Genomic DNA, 19,121 nt, shown 5'->3' with positions numbered 1-19,121 from the left:
TAAAAAAAGCAATATAGGCAGCAGAAAATCTTAAGTATATTTTGTGTTTTCCCATACCAAGGTTCATCCGTAGGCTCCCAGCACACCAGGCACACACTACACGTAAAACACATCGCCCTGTCATCACCAGTGGAAGCAGGCTAAAATGGAGAGAGAAAAGCTGTTACAATACAATTGCAAAGATAGCAAGCCCAGAAACAGACAAGGGAGACTTATTTGTAAATAGTAAATGGCGGTATTCCAAAAAAAAAAAAAAAAAAAAAAGCATTTATAATTGGTCACAAAACAAACCATCCTTCCCTTGATTTACTAATTTAAACTATCTGCCCCCTATCAAAATATAATTCTTACTAATTATGTATGTGTACATTTTGTTTTACCCAGCATGACTACAACTAGTCCAATGAAACATTGTGTTCTAGTAGTAAGAGGACTCGGTTTTAAAGAGTCTCCCAGGCTCCCAGCTGACTTGTGTCCTGCGTGACCTTCTCCATCTCTCTGTGCCTCACTGCCACTGCTGAAAGACTGGTTGAAATCAGGACACCACAATTAGGGTGTCTCAGATGGGCTACCCTGCTTCAAACAACATAAAAATAAATTAGTAAATTAAAATAGCAGTAAAAATCGGGGGTCCTTACACTGCCTACCTGGTGGTAAAATCCCGCTTGAGCCATGGGATCAGGCTGTGCCCACCTGTAACCTACGTGAGGCCATGATGAAAACGTTTCCCTCCTGTTTGCCTCACTGTACATAAGTGACCTAGAGGAAAATAAAATGAATACTTAAGAAGCAGGCAGTATAGACAGCTTTACTTCAAACTAAGTAGACAAAAGTCAGTTAAGAATGTTTGGTAACCCCTGGCTTAACCTACACCAAAATAATAGAATGTCTTCTACTTCTTACCTATCTACAGAGCGCCCTGGGCCCACCCCTAGCTCAGGCCGTGCACTTGGCAAGAGGTAGGATAACCTGTCCATTATTGATGAGGCTACAGGCAAGGCAGCAACATTCTGATTGATCTTCTTCAATTCATTCACAATGGCACTAGCAACGGATTTTAGCACGTGGTGTGGGAGATGGAACGTAACTGTTGCCCACTGGAAAGACAAAAGGAAAAGGTTAACATTAAAAAGATATCAAAACAGACTTAACCTGCACGCTTACCAATCTGAAAATTGCAATCAAATTACCAGCACCTGGTCATTTTAATTACACTTATCAAGAATGTAGTTCTAGTAACCAGGACTGGGTTGAAGACAAGTGGATCCCTTCCCAGCGCAGCTTAACAGTAATCAAGACATTTCCGACTTTATTGCTCTGCTTTAAACAAATCACTGAAAATCATGTGGCTACTATTTTTTTTTCATGATGGCTTTTAATTTCCGTATGTTTCTAACGTGTACTGTAACTGATACGCATTTTTTCATAAGCAAAACCATATGGTCGGGAGCAACGCTAAGAAGTTAACTTATTTAGACTAATTCCAATAATAAACACTATTAAAACAATAATCATAATAAAAATAATAACAATCCTTCTCCGAGCATTGTTGCTTGTGTAGCCTTCTCTCAAGTCAGCACCAATTTTACTGCCAATACCAACGAGTGCTGGAAAGATTGTGAATGGCTTTTCTGACCTGAATACATAGTATCCCAAATCAATCCCGTTGTCCAGCTTCCATGCGGCGTATCTGGGTATCCATCAGTACTTTTTTTTTTTTTTTCCACTGCAGTCACAGCAGACAAATACCTGCTATCTTACAAACTATTACTGTGAGACTGGATATGATGTAAACGAAATGTTGAATTCCCAACATAAAAAAAGCTGCAAGTCTGGGAAACTGACGACAAACAAACAAAGCAGAACATGACCTAATAAAGCCAGATTAAGTCTTTCTTCCACGCCACTCAATTTTCATCTTCATTATTGATTTCAGCGCTTTCCTTTTGGCTTATTGGTGCAGTTGGTTGCTTAGTTGTAGAAAACCTGAATTGTAAAAATTTGCCATTTCAACAGAATGAGTCTTACAGCACTTCAGTACTTAGTCTGAGATTCTGACTGTACAACAAATATGACGTACAGCGGTAAAGTTCAGATTAGTTTAATTACTCCGTTATCAGAGGGGGGGGAGGGACATAATTATGTTTTAGAAAATTGGTTGTAAATTCTTTTTTTTTTTAGCTTTCTGGCACACTGGCCCATTTTCCTGGGTTAATGAAATAGAAGTGCACTAGACATATATATTATACAGTTAAAAAATGTAACTGGGCCTGTGGTGCTTCATAACTACAGGCCAAACTACAATCTCTACTGGCCCCGGGCCGCCAGGCCGTGGTTAATGTCGAACCCTGTATATATGTAGTCATTTTGCTGATTTATTGACCCTTACCATAGCAGGTACTAGGGTTTGTGAAGCCTTTTAAGTTACAGCTGCAGGGAGTAGCAAGACACAGGACAAGTTCAGCCCCATGCTTCTTATTTGTAGTTTGTCACTGTGGTTCAGTCAACATGCTCTTTCAATCCTAAGTGTGTTACTATTTCCACTGGTGTTACTTAAGAAGAACCTATGAATAACCTCACATCAACCTTGAGCTATTACCTATTGGAAAGGAGATTAACCACGAGGTCAAAGGATGTATATACTATACTTAGTGTTCTGCATTTCCGGTTTATTCTGAATTTTACCGAAAAATTACAGGATTTTTTTTTTTTTTTTTAACTGGACTTTTGTTTTTACTGATTTATACCCGATTTTTGTCTATTATTCAATAGTATCCAGGTACTATTTTCTAGGAAATACACAATAATTTGATTAAAATGCTGTTTTATTTGGACTCATTGTAATAAGCAGCCCTACACTGTATCCTAGGGTAAAGCAGATGTTTAGATGTCAGAGGATCAAATAAAGTTCAACTGTGGTTCTCTGTTACTTCACAAAGACACTATCTGATTATGTTGGCCAATCAAAGTCTGATTATTGTGGCAATTGCTGGGCGTAGTAACTACTAGCTTGATCAAAAACTAAACTGAAATACAAAAATATAATATTTTTAGTGGGTGAGGAATGGGGAGAAAACGTAAATCACTATGAATATTTAAAAGAAAATGAATGTTTTGAAGTATACAAAAAGCAAAAATAGCTGAAGTGGGTCAGATGAGGCAGAGGATGCATAGCACTGCAAATACTGGTGAACTGAGGTACATGTTCACGCTGACAATAAAATAACATACTGAAAAATAAGCACACATTAAAACTAAAACAATAGTGAACAGAGAGACAAGCAATCCATGTATGCTGCTTTTGCACACGCTTTAATAAAAAGAAAGCACAGAATGACTGTGTTAATGAGTTTGTCAGAGAGCTGTGCTTTGCTGGACAGCCACTGTTTATTGCAGAGGTATGTATCGGTGACTTCGTGTGACAGTACTGTCTGTCCATCAGCTAAAACACTGCCTAACACCAACAATCTTAAATCGTAAATATTTTATAGAAAATGGTGATGCTTTAGTTGTTAAACTTATATGGAACGCATTGATGGAAATGTCCAGTGTGATTTTTGACACATCTCCCGATGGCTTGGTCCAGTTCTGTCAATTTTATTTTTATGATTTCAAAGCGAATATACCTGGCTTGTTTTGTACTGATGTCATGTTCATACCTTCTGTAGATACTGTTTCCGTCAGCACAGCAAATGCCCAAACGTTCGCAAATTACCAGTTAAGTTGGGAAAATGTGGCTTCGACTTGCACAGATTGTGCTTTATCAGACATGCCAAGGACATTACATCTAAATCAGAAACCAGAGCTGCTACACATCATTATCCACATGTAAAGTGTGTATACTGAGATTTCCCTGCCTCCCCCCACAGATTTTTACCTTTCAATTAAAAACTATTTTTTTAACGATTTTATCCCTATTTTAATGTATGTAAAATAAACTCTGAAATTTTTTTTAAAAGATAAAAACTGAAAACGCGGAACACTAACTATACTGTTTGTCTGCATATCCAGGCCGCTGTACTACACTTCTATCAGTGTCTGCAATATAGTGTAAACACAGATTACTACTTGCAACCTTTTTTTTTTTTTTTTTTAAACTTGCCTTTGCAACTCTGTGATTTGCTGCCGTCTCATGCGAGGTATTTTTCAACCCATCTTTAAGCTGTGTGATGAACTGGTCGTAACCGTCTGCACTTGATGCATCCACCTTTTCCAGACAAGCTGATAGCATTTGCTGGGCCTGGAAAGACCAAACAATTAAAAACATGACATTTAAAACAGCAATGGAACACACACAGTAAATAGGATATTACCCTAATATTACTATAGTAAACTCAATTTCTAATGACCACAATACTAATTGAATCATGTAGATAATTTGTAGGATTTGTAGTTTCCAAATGAATAGTTGTTGTTCTTTAATACCAAGTGTGAGCCCAATACACATATAGGTACTACTGCAATTGCACAGTGAAATGAAAGCCATTCAGCTATATAAATGCACATTAAATAGCTATACTTTTGACAGTATTAAAGAAATATATATGCAAGTATATCACATTTTTTGTGAATGATAAAATACACCACCACTAATAAACAGCAAAATAAAAGTTCAAAAGCCAACTGAAAACTGGACAAAACATTGCAATAACAAAATTATTATTATGAGGAGAGTACACTAACAGTATAATTATCATCTATAAAAATGTCAGTCACTAGCTAAAATGAAAAATAACTCTAGGTAATTCTTCTGATGAACATAAGAACATTTAATTTGTCAGCAGTTATTATGCATACCTATTCATGTCTGTTCTAAAATTCTGTAGAGGACCTGTAATGATCATTCCTAGTAGACCATGTATAAATTATAAATAATTTCATCAATGCAAATCTACAAGTGTGTGGATTTTACTTTTGCCCATAGCATTATATCTGTATGGAGTGAGGAAATATTCTACATCTCCCAGAAAAAAATTGCAACACGACAAAAGAGATCACAGCTTCAAAGACATTTTGAAGTTAATTTCTATCATGTAACAACAAATGCTATCAGCCATACTATGGGCAACCTACAAATTCATAATTATACCATGTTCCAAAATGGTGAACTGATCATATAACAAAAAAAAAGTTTACATCATTTTTGACATACAGAATATAATAAATAGGGAAGCACACCTCTGTAACTGGTAACTCTAGCTGAACCACATCTTCCTGCTTTGTGACGGGTGCTTGGAGAGCTGTATCCAACAGCAGAATGCCATTGAGATCCTTTCTGCATCCCACCACATAATCATCCACAAAGACAACTTTATCCACTGCAGGGATGTACTGACATTTCACCCGTCCACCTGGTTTAGCTGAAAGAGAAATAAACAAAGATGACCATGATTAGTTCTTTACTGTACCAAACTCCTAATAAAACCTGGAATGGCTGAATGGAGTAATTGTTGACAGACTCTTAACTAGCGATACAAATCGGCACCCTAATTTCGTATTCGATTCTCGTACAGGCATTTATCAACGATAATCGATGCATTAACGTTTTATTTTTCAAAATAAAGAACAAACATTAGTTTTTAAACAGAAGATCCAATAACTAAAAACACTGTTGTGCATAACAGTTAAACAAAAAGGCACAATTTGCATTCAAATTGGAACACTTATTAAAAAAAGAAATACAAAGGACTTGAGTTTTTAACAACTGTAAAGAATCAGATGTGCCTTTAACCGCCGTGGTTATACTCATACCTAAAACCGCCGCAGGCAGTAATTATGAAGGTTACATTTGAAACAACATCAATATTAACATGAAAGACAAACTATCGGATACAACTGAAAAGTTTTATTCAAGCACATCATATCAAACATCTGCACAGCCGAAACACTGTATTTAAATGAACAAATTAAACAAACTAGCACTAAAAGAAACACACTCTCACACACTCAAGGTTTTAATGCTAACCAGGAACAGAAGACTTCAAACTGGGATCTAATTTGATGCATCGATTCACAAATATGTAATCGAAGTTCAGGAAATTTAAGGAGAGATGATCAATATTCAATGCATTGATTAATTATTGCACCACTACTCGTAATAAGCACACAACCTGTTCCATTATGTATCAATGTTCAATGGTGGTGGTATTTATCAACAAGGCAGCCCCTGTCAGCCATGAACATACCTGTTCAGCACTGGACGCTCTCCATGGTACTGAAGCCCCGTGTAAACTTTGTGAATATCCAGAATCACCACCCTACTGACAATTTGGTTAAGAGGAAAGGTGCTTATTTACTGTGTCACTCTTTCTGTATCCTCAAGGAGGAATTATCAAACTCAAAAATCAACACTCTGTGTTTATCCCTCTACCAATCGAATATTGCTTAGCTTGCTCATTAAACATACTGTATTAATAATTGAAGAGTCTTGTCAGACAGGTCTATTGCAGAAAAGTAAATACTGTGGAATCTCTAAAAACATGTTGTAGCAGCACATCAAGATAAAAAAAAAAAAATCTGGGAGCTTCCTGGAGAACCAGGTGGTTTAATGGATATAGAATCAGATACAGTGGCATATTTTAAAAAATAATGGCTGGAAAAATAATGCTAAATCACCAAAACATCAGCTCCTCAGCAGCATGGCATAACAGTGGAAAACAGATGCTAAAGACAACTTCATGACACTACTACATAAGAAACAAGGGTCAACCAGGACTTTGTGTCACAAAGCTACTGTAAGTTAAAAAGAAAATATGCTATGGTTTTGTGGTGTCCTATCTATGAGTTTTACAGAAGACTGTCCTCCTCTCTCAGGAATAACCGGCCAGTCCCATAATCAATATAGAATGCACCTTTGGCTGTTGCCATGGTACTGTAAGGGCCAGATGAGCATCACATAGGAAGGCTCAGGATATGGTTTTACTCCTGTGTCTTTGGAAACGCTGATGAAAAAAGAACATTGGTTACACCCTATGAACCATACTCTGCTTTCCCCATTCTTCATATCATAGTGCTGCTTCTATTATATTGTACAAAAAGAGCCTGTCACTGTTGCTACATACAGTAAAAAGGATATTTCATAGTAGTACTGACATGAGCCAATGTTATGCAACTGAACCATTAGACTCATGTGACTGCAGTATACAGTACAAGGCCCCAAGATGTCTTGGGAGCAATTAGCAAAGATTATTTCAAAAACAGTCCCAAACAAAAGGCTTCAATGCATTAATAAAGCAAAATGAATGTGAAATAAACTCTGATGATGCAGGCAAAACAAGCCCACTACCACTTCTGTTTTTCTAGGAAAATTATGAATTGAAATTATGTCTGCAAGTTCCAAGGTGAAAAGTATTTCCCAGAGTGTAATTTAAGTTTTACAGATGCCCAAGTACAAAAAGAACAAAAATGAAAATTCCTACCAACTTAGTACAATTTGATTGTATGATAAAAATATAATTTTAGGTCAAGGTCTTACTGCTCCAGCAGTAATTTACTTGCACATTCCTTGTATGAGAACATCAACCCTAATGCACTAAAAGTACGTCAGTTTCTGCTGACAAGTAGCAAAAAAGAGAGACTATCCTCTTGGCTGATAAAATACATACAGCCTTTAAATGGTCCAGGATACAGTATATTAGGGATTTTTGTAAAAGACTCCCCGCCCCCTTTCTCTTGTTGATATTTGAAGCTTTATAATTCTTATTAAAGTGCATATTTACAGTACTACTGTACCTTCGTAAAAGATAGCACAGTGATTCTTCAGTTTCTAAACTGAAACTCTTACAAGGCAGAGTGTTAATCAGAGGGAAGCCAAATGAAAGAAAAAGCTTTTGCTTCTCTTTTTGGTCCATGCACTACTGTAGTTTGGTATACAGATCCAGTACTGCACTGCAGAGGGCAATAGAGACAGGAACACAATGCTCTGTACTGTTACCTGTAAGCACATATATGGTGTTGTGCATCAGACAGCTTGGTCATAATACAGCCTCAATTACAAGAGCTTTCATTCTACAGTAGTCAATAGGATGTAAAGGATTTCAATCCTAAAATGCCTTGCACATGTGGAGACTCAAGTGACAATACAGTTTGGTCTTACAGTCAGTACAGTCAAAACACAATTCTTCCAAAGCAGATAAGACTCACATCTAGTTCTGAAAAAGCATACCTTTTACACTTCAATGTGCAAGACTTAAATAATTCAGCATCATAATGGGAAAAAAAGTGTTTATCGTTGTCATACCATTTTACCTTAAGAAATAAGTTACAGTAAAAACCACACAGTATTCTGTACACTGGATCCACTTGCCTTTGATTTTACAGTCACATTTGGAAATTGTTGTCACAAACAGAAGCAACTTACACTTGCATGATTGCATTTCGGATTGATTTAAGTTGCATTAAGGTTGTAAAACAGATATGAATTTGTTTAGTCGATTCAAAAGGTGCCTTTAAAAGCCATCCAAACTGCTTTAATTCTTTTAATCTCCTCTTCGATCACCATTGGGATAACATTTTATAGATTTTTTTTTTTAGGTGCACTAACCGCTTTCAGCAGTGTCCATTGTATTTCTGCTGGAATGTCTATGTAAGTAATTTCCCCAAGTGGTTCCGAGCTTGAATACTGAACACATATACAACAGAATATTTGAAAACTGATACTACCTTTTTAATGCAAGCTGGGAAACCATGTAAACTAAATACATGTATATAAATTAGCAAGCCCCAGTTCAAAACAAAACCTGGAATGTTAAAGTTCTCCAACAGTTGGGTGCAACATAGGTCCGTAGGTATTACTGCAATTGACTTGCAAATAAATGAAGCGATTTTAAACTACAGTACCTCCTAAAGCATCTTTGTTTACAGTGCAACAAAATTGTAATTGTAATGCATTTTTAAATGACAATCCGATCCGATATTTGTAGGATACTGAAACCTGTTATTTAAAAAAAGTTTTAAAAACTTGGTGCCATCTTAACAAATCAATATATCATGTGATGATAACTTGGCTAAAAAGAATTAAACTGCACCCTAAAGGAAAGATTATAATCTGAGCCTTTTACCCCTCCCTACTTCAAACAGGTATGAGTAACTATATTGGGTTTCTAAATGACTACTAAACACTACACTCAGATGACCACAATTTCTGAGGTGCTACATTAATTGCTATGGTTAAAATGCCGTAAAATACTTAACATACGGGACACCACGCATTTCATAGTCTTTACATCAATATGACATTCTTGTAATCATTTTTAACACTGTAGTGCAGTCACTGTTTTCTTTTTTTCTAATTATTTCACAAGCATGCACATATTAATACGTGTTTGGATGTTAGTTTCTATGAAAGCTTGTGAGGCTTATAATTTATGGACACCTTGTATCTGAAAATCTGCACATCTTCATAATAGTGGAGAAACAAAAAACCCACCTACAATAATAATCCTTTGCAAGCATATATTGATGTAATTTACCCTCCTGGTTTGTTTTTTCTGTTTTTACAATATTTTTTTTAATATTATGCCTACTGTAGCTAAGAAGGGTACATTACAAGGATCATAGTCACATCCCCTGACACAGAATTGTGAGGGTCTGGAACCAACTCCCCAGTAATGTTGTTGAAGCTGACACCCTGGGATCCTTCAAGAAGCTGCTTGATGAGGTTCTGGGATCTATAAGCTACTAACAACCAAAAGAGCAAGATGGGCCGATTTGCCTCCTCTTGTAAACTTTCTTATGTTCTTATCTGAACAAAGTGATTATTCAAATGGAGCTCCAATTATGCTTCCATCCAGGTTCAAAAGCAGTTAACTACTTCATTGTTAACTACTCAACCGTTTTACATGCTTCAGCAACACTGGTATGGAAATAAGACTATTGTTGCATAGCAGCTAGAGCCCTTCCAGATAAAATTGTTATCTCAGACATACGTGAGCTTGTTTGGCTGAACACTATATTGAATTAAGCGTGTTGTAAAACCTGGACTAGATCAAACTATCATTTCTGCTATTATGCTGACGAGAAGGGCTACATGGTAAGTTTACTAATTAAGATACACTTATAACTGTTGGGCTAAAAATAATATTTAAATAGTGACATATCAAAATCTGAAGTGCAAACAAATAAAAACATTAATCTGAAAATGTAAATAACTATTTCACAATGCTGAATGCTAAATTGATTAATGAACAAACAACGACCTCATATTTTAGTCCAAAGTACAATCGTATATTTTCATTATAAGTCTTGCAATTGTTTTTTTTTCACACTAAGCAAGGCAACTGATACAATCCTACTCAGACAGTTACTCAATAGGGCAATTACATTATTTTTTTGAAGAATTTTAATAAATTGTGTGTGGTGTAATGGTGCAGTTATTTGTGCATCCTTATACATCCCCAAAATAATGGAATCTATCTTGAAATCTGAAGTATACCAAAGTGCAAACAAGGGTGTGCAATTCGTATCGCCCGACGCCCGGGACAACGTGATCTGCGTGAGGGCCAGGTTTTGTCGTTATACTTTGCCCGTTGGACAAATCATTTTTATTTATTTATTTTTCCTATGTTCGTTCTGTTGCTAGAAAAGAGCCAAGCAAGTTTCTCAAAACTGAATTGCGGAAGGCTAGTACCTACACAAAAACATTTTAAAAAGTGTTTACATCTCACCCCTATCACTTCTGAATGGCTAGCTGTGGAGAAAGCTGATCTTCTATTGGTTACAAAGAAACCTGGAAATGACTGCCAATAGAGCCTCTGGTAAGGCACAAACTAAACTTTTAAGCTTACGGTATTATTTAAGTTTTTTTGTAAATAAGCAAATAAGTGATTATTAAGTTATTAAGTTTTTTCTCAGTCTACTTTGTGGTCAAGCATGTACTTGTTGGGATGTTTTAAAAAAAAAAGTTTACTGTTTAGAAACTTTCCCTGCTAACCTAGTCTGCCATTTACCATATTTACAATTTAACGCTATATTTAAAAAAAATAAAAACTTTGTTTTACTAGATTTAAACATAATCAATATTAGTTATTAGACATGCACAATCCATCGACTTTGTAAAACTACTAAAACATGAAGATTGACAAACACATTTATAAAGACAGAAATGAAATGCTTATACTATAATGCCATAAATATTTGCCACCAAAATATTTAGCGAATCACACCCATAAAACCTATTTTGCTATGTAGGTGACCTTTTGCAATACACGAAGTATGTACTGTCAGTGGAATTTGATATTAGCTCCAAAAATGGTAGCATTTTTTTTTCATATGCCAAAACCACATAATAAAAGGATTGCAAATATGTATGGCTTTACTGTATATGAGGTTATCTGTGCAATATTTTATTATTCTAAAAAATAAAACAGACTGTAAATCTCATGGCAGTGTGTTTATGTATTAATTCATTTATGTATTTATTTTTTTCAGTGAGAGTAGTGCAGGGAAAGAATGTTGCCCACTCAAAAAAAAAAATTAAAATCATCAGGGTATGAAACCTGGATCACCCTGCTGCAGCAGTGTTCCAGTTAACCATCATGTGACAAGAGGTTAGACGAGGGAAAACAGCTGTAAAATGTTACACGGTTTTAAAAAAAAATAAAGTATATAATAGAAATAAACAAAAGAAAAAACATTTTGTCTTCAGATTTTGATGGAGCCTACTGTAAATATTACGTGCCTTTTGGTAGAAAAACGGTAAAATATGCAGGAAAACTTGACAGGTTGTACACAAGTCCTTTATAAATCTGGGGTTCAGCAGTTACAAAACAAAGAGCGTCAAGAAAAATCAGAATTCCACAAACCAGCAGTAATAGTTGGCAATGATTTCACATCTGGGATGCAACTAACTAAAACACCTGTACACCAGGAGTTGAATTCAGATTATAGAGAAAGAGTGGGGAAAAAAATGGGCAGAAGCTATTTTTACATTTGAATAAATACAAATATTGTTTATTATAGTTGTACTCTTAGTATGTTTCCTAGCAAATGTGTTCAAAAATGCACTCAATGTAATGTATGTTAAATTGTTGAGGTGAGGTCGGGTCACAGGGAACCTTTTGTGTATCTTGAAGAATTTAGTGAATCAAGCTATAAGGCTAGATCCGCCCCTGAGTGTTAATCACTAATTGATTGGTTGTGTTCACTGTTAAAGAAAACCAAAATCCTACAAGTTAATTCTACCTTTTGTGTGTGTGTTTTGTGCCACAGGGAGGGGGCAAGTATATTTTTCTAGCATTTTGTCCCTTGACAAGAAGTGTTTTTTAAAAATTGCATACCCCTGGTAAAGATAAAGCAAACCCCAAACACAGCACATGACTACAGTGTGTTTACAATATATGGACTACAAGTGAACAGATATAAAATATGAAATTACAGCCATCGTATATGTAAACACTGTATTGTTACAGTGCACTAACTGTAGCTCTTCATAGCACACCCTTCTACTGGTACCGAGGAACTGACAGATATGAAACCGCGATGGTAGGAACACTACTGTCATTATAAACTTCCCGGTCCTGGCCGCTCAAACATTTTAAAGCATATCATAGTATATAGAAACACTGTCATTAGTATGTATCTCGTTTTTGCATATACTTTGTTTGTATTCGCAATCTGTGAACTTTAAGCAGCCATTAATGAATACCGTTAATTCAGGTCTGCCGAGGTAACCTGTCACAAATGGTTAAGAAGTAACAAACCCCTTTGACGACGACAACACAGACAATCAGCTTCTGCATAGTAATATTATTGTTTAGTTTAGCTGAATATTGGGGAAATTGACATTCCCTGAGAGGTTACCTAAAAACTCCTCTCGTTATGGCCCAGCATTAAATTACTAGACTTAAAACGAAAATAAAGTACATCCCCTTGTTTCTCTCCCCCACCTCCCTTTCTTGTTGTGTCACCCGTCTCCGGGCGGAAACTTACCGTGCAATGCCGAGGACTGGAGGATGGCCCCCGAAGTGCCGTCGATCACTTTAATGCTGCCCCGGCTGGTAACGGCCAGGATGGCGTTGAGGGCCGGGTGGTATGAAAGGCTATGCAGGCCATCCTCGTCGCAGCGCAGGCAGCCGTCTCTCAGTACAATCCAGTCGGAGGAGGTGGAGGTACAGGACCCCGGCAAGGCCGCGGCCGCCATCTTTCTTTATTTTTTCCCTTCCCCTCTCTCAGTCTCTGGGAAATCCGATGTCCAGAGTGTGTGTAAAAAGAGGAAACAGAACCCAAACTACCGCTGTACTACCACAGCTGTTGCCCCTCCTCCCGATACCGCAGCAGCTATTCACCATCCGTATTCGGGTAGCTTTGGGCTCCGTTCTCCGGCAGGGAGATGTCAGGCAAGCGGAACTAGCGTAGCACAGACCCTGCGCACTCCACACCACTAGAGGCGATGCAGCCTAGGAGGAACAAAACCCGTTTTTGAAATAGCTATGCTAGGAATCATTCACTGTCACAAGCTGAAACTGAAACAAGCGCAGCAGACAGCAAAATAAAACGTAAAACGCAGGACAGTTGCTTATTGACATGACTTATCTTAAGACAAAGGTTCTTCCTAGGCAAAAAAGACTTTCACAAAATAACTATACCAGTAATTTTACACAACGTAATTTCACATTTTATCTTTTTTTTTTTTTGTTTAAAAAATATACTCTAATAATTTCCTTTATCTTGAACTTATAGACGTCACGTTTTAGTAATTTGATCACTATCGAAAAAATGAGTTTTTGCTAAGGAGTCGACAACTCCGAGGGTGTATATTAAAAAATAAATAAAAAATAAACGTACCTCGTAAATTTCATTGCTCTTCAAGTGAAATAAAAAAATAAACCCCTAATCATGCAGAATTACACAATAATGTTGTTCCCATCATTGAATCCATTATAATAACGTCAGAACATAACACCGTTCGGAAGAGTGGTGGTATGAAACTGTAGGTATGTCACCACATGATTTTAAAGTGACATTAAGGATACTATTGCACTAGTGTGATTTAACTCAAGACGCACACCAAAAACAGAAAATTAAAAAAAAAAACAACAAAAGAACAACTGACTCTCCCGGCATTCACTCAGCCTAACTAAATGGGCGGGTCAAGGACATGTATAACTTCGGCCGGGGAAAGACGCTACGGTGACAGTGCATTCTGGGCTAAAACCAATCACCAGGCTTTTAGTTTTAATACTCTTAAAGGTACAGTACACAAAAACAATGAATCAATTGTATTGCCCACCGTTATGCAATTTCTGCCACCAAAGGCTTTTATTTATGTATTATATATTTAGTTTATTTTGTAATTCCTTAGAAAACGTTAGGATTTCACTGTTTTGCTCTCCAGTGACCTCTGTTGGGAGACAGAAGTCATGCCCCAAATTGTCAAGTTTTCCACAGTTGACTGAAATATAGTCTTGTCCATTGAGGGCAATTTGACATGCAGTTTTCAAACTACTACGATCTATTCTCCTCGCATAATTCAACCACTGAGAACTGGAAATACACAGCATAGGCTATTAAGGTAACCTACTGAACCTGTGACCTCTAACACTATTTGGGATATTTGGTAAAGTCCTTTCAACATATTGGTGAGTTTATATTTTCTGAGAAGACCAACCACAAATTCAGCATTAGCAAAGTGTGTGTATCAAAGAAAATATATGTTTTGTTTTACTTCTGTGCTTCTATTTTATGCTTTCAAACACAACATTTGTTTCATTACCATTAGGATTCACCACTGTATATACAAAGGTACAAGCGGGGGTAAAATGAGGGTGGGTCTGGCAGGGTCCAACAATGGGCCACCTCTGGAGCAGTGGAATCCAGCCTTGGATAGAAAAACACAAGAGCTGCAACTGCAATTGCTTGCATGTCCAGGAAGCACAACGAGGAGACGTCACCATTAGCTCCTCTGTGAATATCTTTGAAAGATTCCTGACCTGTCTGAGCATGTCTCAGTGCAAGGTTTATGTTTTCTTGCTGTTTTGTTTGAAGTTTGATATCTTTTTCTTCTCTAATATACTTAATAAAATGTGGTACTGGATTACTTTTTTTAAAAAAGTTTTCTAAGAATAATAACCTAGTAGGTTAGACACTGCCTCCCGCCCCTACCAATAACTGGTTCATTTAAGTAATTGAGAAATTGGTTGGAATGAAAACCAGAAGACCCTGTGGCTCTCTAGGACCAGGGTTAGAGACCGCTGATGTATGCCAAGTCAAGGTAGGAAATATTGGACTGCCCAGTCCAGATCTTTGTTTCAGCCATGTCTGTATTTAATCAGTTGAACCAATTAACCTTCTGACCGGGTTCTTAAGTCCTTAATCTTCAGATCATTAGTGGAATGGGAAGGGGATAACAATTCTGTTTTATTTATCAAGTGCCTTGTTTCAGACTTCGATTAGCAATAATCATACTTAAGGTAACATTAGGTAGTCCAAGATTATTGATAATCAGGGTCTGTGAAACCAGACAAATAGGTTTGTTTAGGTTTCCTGTCACTGTAGCAATAGAATGGACAAGCAGAAGACAATACGTTAATCTATGGAATGCTCTCTGGAGTAATAATGAACTCAATAAAGGCCTTTTTTAATTTGACAAGAATTTGTCCATAACTTATATATATACTGTATACTCTCCTATAAAAGCTTGATCACAACTACCAGGTTTCGTCTTGCGTTTGTCATTTAGCATTCAGCAATTCAATTCGCCTTGACTGGCTGAGCTATTGAAAAATAAGCGGAAACAACATCTCCTATCGAATAACGTCTCGAATATCCAATCATTGATATGGACAACCTGTTTGATCTATCCTCGGCGGAGTCTGAGGACATCCAGCCCAAGCAGCCATCTCCAACAGGCAACTTAACACCGCGGCTGGTCCAATACAATCTTTCACCTGCAATACCAAGCCCCAATCTGGCGCTGTCCCATCTGAAACAACAGGGCTCCAGGAAAAGACCGGCTCCAGTGCCAAAACAACTCATGTATAAAGACTGTCCAGTCGCCAGGATCTTGAAAGCCCTCTTTGACTCCGGGATCCAAATCCCCCCAAACTCAGGATGCGAGGCTCTATTCCTGATGCTCTGTAAAAGCATTTAGGCAGAGCCCATCTACCCCTCTCCATCCAAGCACCGCCGTGCAGCTCCAAGAGGTCAGCAGGCCAGCTATGGAAGCTAATACAGCATCAACTCAATTACAAATCAACCTGTCCGACTCAGATTCAAACCTCCGGACACAGATTCCACCTCCAGCCAGCGCAGCAGAACTCAACATATCTCATCAGCAAATATTCAAGGACATTAAAGCATTTATGCAACGTTTTGCAGATAACATCTCAACCATAAATACTCATCTTGATGCCATGGATGCCCGGTTCAGCTCCCTCCTACCCTCAAGCACCACTCCTTCCTCATCTACCAACGTACCAGAAATTACACCAGTGTTCAGCTTGTCATCTGCTTCTGCTGCAGGGTTTCAGCGAAGCTCTGCTACCAGGCACCACACCATATCTGCTCCACTTCATCGTCAAATCATCGAGAGTAAAGAGGTTAATCTTGTATCAGTTCTCATTGCAACATCTGAATTCGTTGACCACCGGGAAGTAAACTGCAGAGACGTATCTGTCACCTTAAAATCCAGTGACACCCACCTGCTAAAAGATGTCACTTTGGGTGAATTTGTTTTAATATTTTCCACATTGCCACGAGGAGCTGGATTCATATTTGACATACGTAATAAAGCTATCAGTGAGATACGGAGGGACAGCGTTTTACGAGTATCATAAAATTTTGTCAGCCAAGGCAGCAGCCTTCCTTGCATCGGACAACAACATAATCAACTGGGGTGCGAACATGACTTACACGACAACCGGATCTTTGGCGGCTTGCAGGCTCACTCATGCGGGGTCTGCGCGTCTACAGCACACTCTACTAACCTCTGCCCAAAAACAGCCATTGTAACCGACACCAGCACTACCCAACTTCCTAGTACCCCCCTCACTTCAATAACAGACTGTCAGCCGCAAATCCGATCCACGCAGCTGCACCCCCCACCGCCTCATATAACAGGGACAAATACAGGCAACCTTTTAAGTTTGCTGGAGACAGATTTGTAACAACTTTAACAGGTCAACCTGTTTTAACGCCTCAAGTCCATTTCATCTCCTCCCTTGCTTTCTATTCCAGCAGTACGCCTAACACTCAGAGGGATGGAAAAGAGCCTGCCTGCATCCTCTCCAAGTAGACAGCCGATAACGTTGGACATTCTCTCCAAACTGATCAATACATTGTGAAGCGGTAGCTTCAACCCAGCTGACGACCTCACGTTGGAAACACTATGCTTAAAAGCATTTTGTGGCTTAATGCGATGCACCAAGTTCACAGTTCCATCAGTGAACACTTTTCCATCTTTAGGAATTCGTCACTCTGACTTGTCACTGGTCCCTGGCAGCCACTTCCTTCTATATCTCAGAATATCTAAGACTGATCAACTCCGGCAAGGGCAGCTTATGCAACTATTCAGAAATTGACACACCATTATGCCCGTTTTCATCCCTATCTAAATATCTAGCCACAAGGAACTATGCTCGCCCATCAGTCCCGCTGTTCACGGATGTTTCCAGGACAATTATCACAAGACACTGGTTTTCCTCTCATCTATCTGTACTCACCTCAAGGGCAGGCTTGCCCTCTCAATTCTATATAACACACTCCTTCCAGATAGGAGCAGCTACCTCAGCAGCAAGCGCAGGAGTAAACCAGCACCTTATCAAGAATATGGGGTGCTGGTCTTTAGCAGCTGTAGAGACTTAGATCAGAACATCTACCTCAGACATTGCAGTAGCCCAGCAATTAATTGTTAGCATGCCCGGAATGGGGGTGCCCTCTCTGCCAGGTCCACCAGAGGTTTTCCCCCATTTTAAAAGTGCAGACAGCCTCCAATCCATAGTCGTTTTACTAACCTATTATGTTGTCCTTTCTAACTTTTATTCTGTGTGTGCAGCAAGCAGTCTTTTCTTCACGGTGAGGTTTGCGGAAGCCATGGGTCTTATCTTTGGGGGGGCAGTGAAGCTCAGTCCCTCTGCCTCGGGTTCTGGCCATGCCGCCCAAATGCCAATACAGCAGAGGCTCTCACGGGAAGCCAGAGGGGACCTCCGGCCACACCTGTACTTTCGCAGCTCATGCACTCTGCCTCAACATAGGTGTTATCCTAATCCTGTCTCTACTAGCCAAGCTCAACTCTCGCGCTCCGGCCTCTGTCTTCTTATTCTCACGTCCCTTCAGGGCTCAAGACCCAGCACCAGACGCCTCGCACGACCTCAGCCTCGAGGACGCCGCATGGTGCCGGCCCTGTCTAATTCTTTCTGTTTCCAGGTCCGAGACCTTCCGCCCCTTGGGAAGCCGAGTCTACCCAGGCCACTAGAACGTGGTCCTCCGAGCAGTAGGGGCTCTTCCCATCCTATATGTTTTCGGTTGCAACCACATGGAACCTCTTCGCTCTCATGGGTATCTGTTTCCCAGACCGAGCGAGGAAGCTCCTCTAGGTCCTTCAAGTAGTGAGAGTTATGTCTGACCTGTCTGTATTCTAACACTCAGCCCTCATATGCGTCCCATGAAAATATATCGATGTTATGAGCATCAACAATTTACTCAAAGCCTCCACTAGTGTTTTCCACTATTATATCAACTTTGACTATTACTAATACATAAAATGTATATGTGACATGAGGTTCTTTAGATGGGTTGACGTGGGTTGATTCTATAGTAGTATTAAAGCAGGTTGATTCCTTGGTAGTATAATCCCCCCCCCCAAAAAAAAAATGTGCAAAATGTCTAAGACTTTATATATGTATGTTTTTGCTTTTTTTGTAGTATCCAAGAAACATGTTAAAAAATAGTTATTCTGAAACCCAGTAAACATATTCACATATTAGTTAAATCAACATTATTTTGACCAACCTGTTTTTAAGAGGAATTAACTGAATCAGATAGCTGGTGTGTTTATGACGAGGAATTATTTTACAATCTATTAAACCTTATTGGACAGTGGGGGCTTTAAAGAAACACCTGGAAGGCAGGATGAAAAACTATGTGAATGGGTAGTTATGCAAGAATTGTTTTTTTGTTTTGATTAT

The 19,121-nt window shown here is 38.4% G+C and overlaps 1 protein-coding gene across 10 annotated transcripts in view; it reads right to left on the bottom strand.

Annotated features, from left to right (window-relative positions):
* Positions 1-14,113, bottom strand: part of LOC117411422 (baculoviral IAP repeat-containing protein 6-like) — a 129,406-nt gene extending 115,293 nt beyond the window's left edge. For 4 of the 10 annotated variants that reach the window (XM_059024884.1, XM_059024879.1, XM_059024882.1 and 1 more), the window contains exons 1-7: positions 13,783-14,113; positions 12,928-13,394; positions 5,179-5,360; positions 4,103-4,240; positions 904-1,097; positions 639-759; positions 58-140 (exon numbers count right to left, since the gene is read on the bottom strand). In XM_059024884.1, the coding sequence (XP_058880867.1) occupies positions 58-140; positions 639-759; positions 904-1,097; positions 4,103-4,240; positions 5,179-5,360; positions 12,928-13,138 (929 nt within the window). In that variant the 5' untranslated portion in view covers positions 13,139-13,394; positions 13,783-14,113. The remainder of the gene's footprint in view (positions 1-57; positions 141-638; positions 760-903; positions 1,098-4,102; positions 4,241-5,178; positions 5,361-12,927; positions 13,395-13,782) is intronic. The other 6 variants (XM_059024881.1, XM_059024883.1, XM_034018948.3 and 3 more) reach the window with 2 other exon arrangements.
* Between the last annotated feature and the right edge of the window lie 5,008 nt (positions 14,114-19,121).

The sequence above is a fragment of the Acipenser ruthenus genome, chromosome 6 (genome assembly GCF_902713425.1).
Source record: "Acipenser ruthenus chromosome 6, fAciRut3.2 maternal haplotype, whole genome shotgun sequence".
Lineage (NCBI taxonomy): Eukaryota > Metazoa > Chordata > Actinopteri > Acipenseriformes > Acipenseridae > Acipenser > Acipenser ruthenus.
This window is presented reverse-complemented; position numbering and strand designations above follow the sequence as displayed.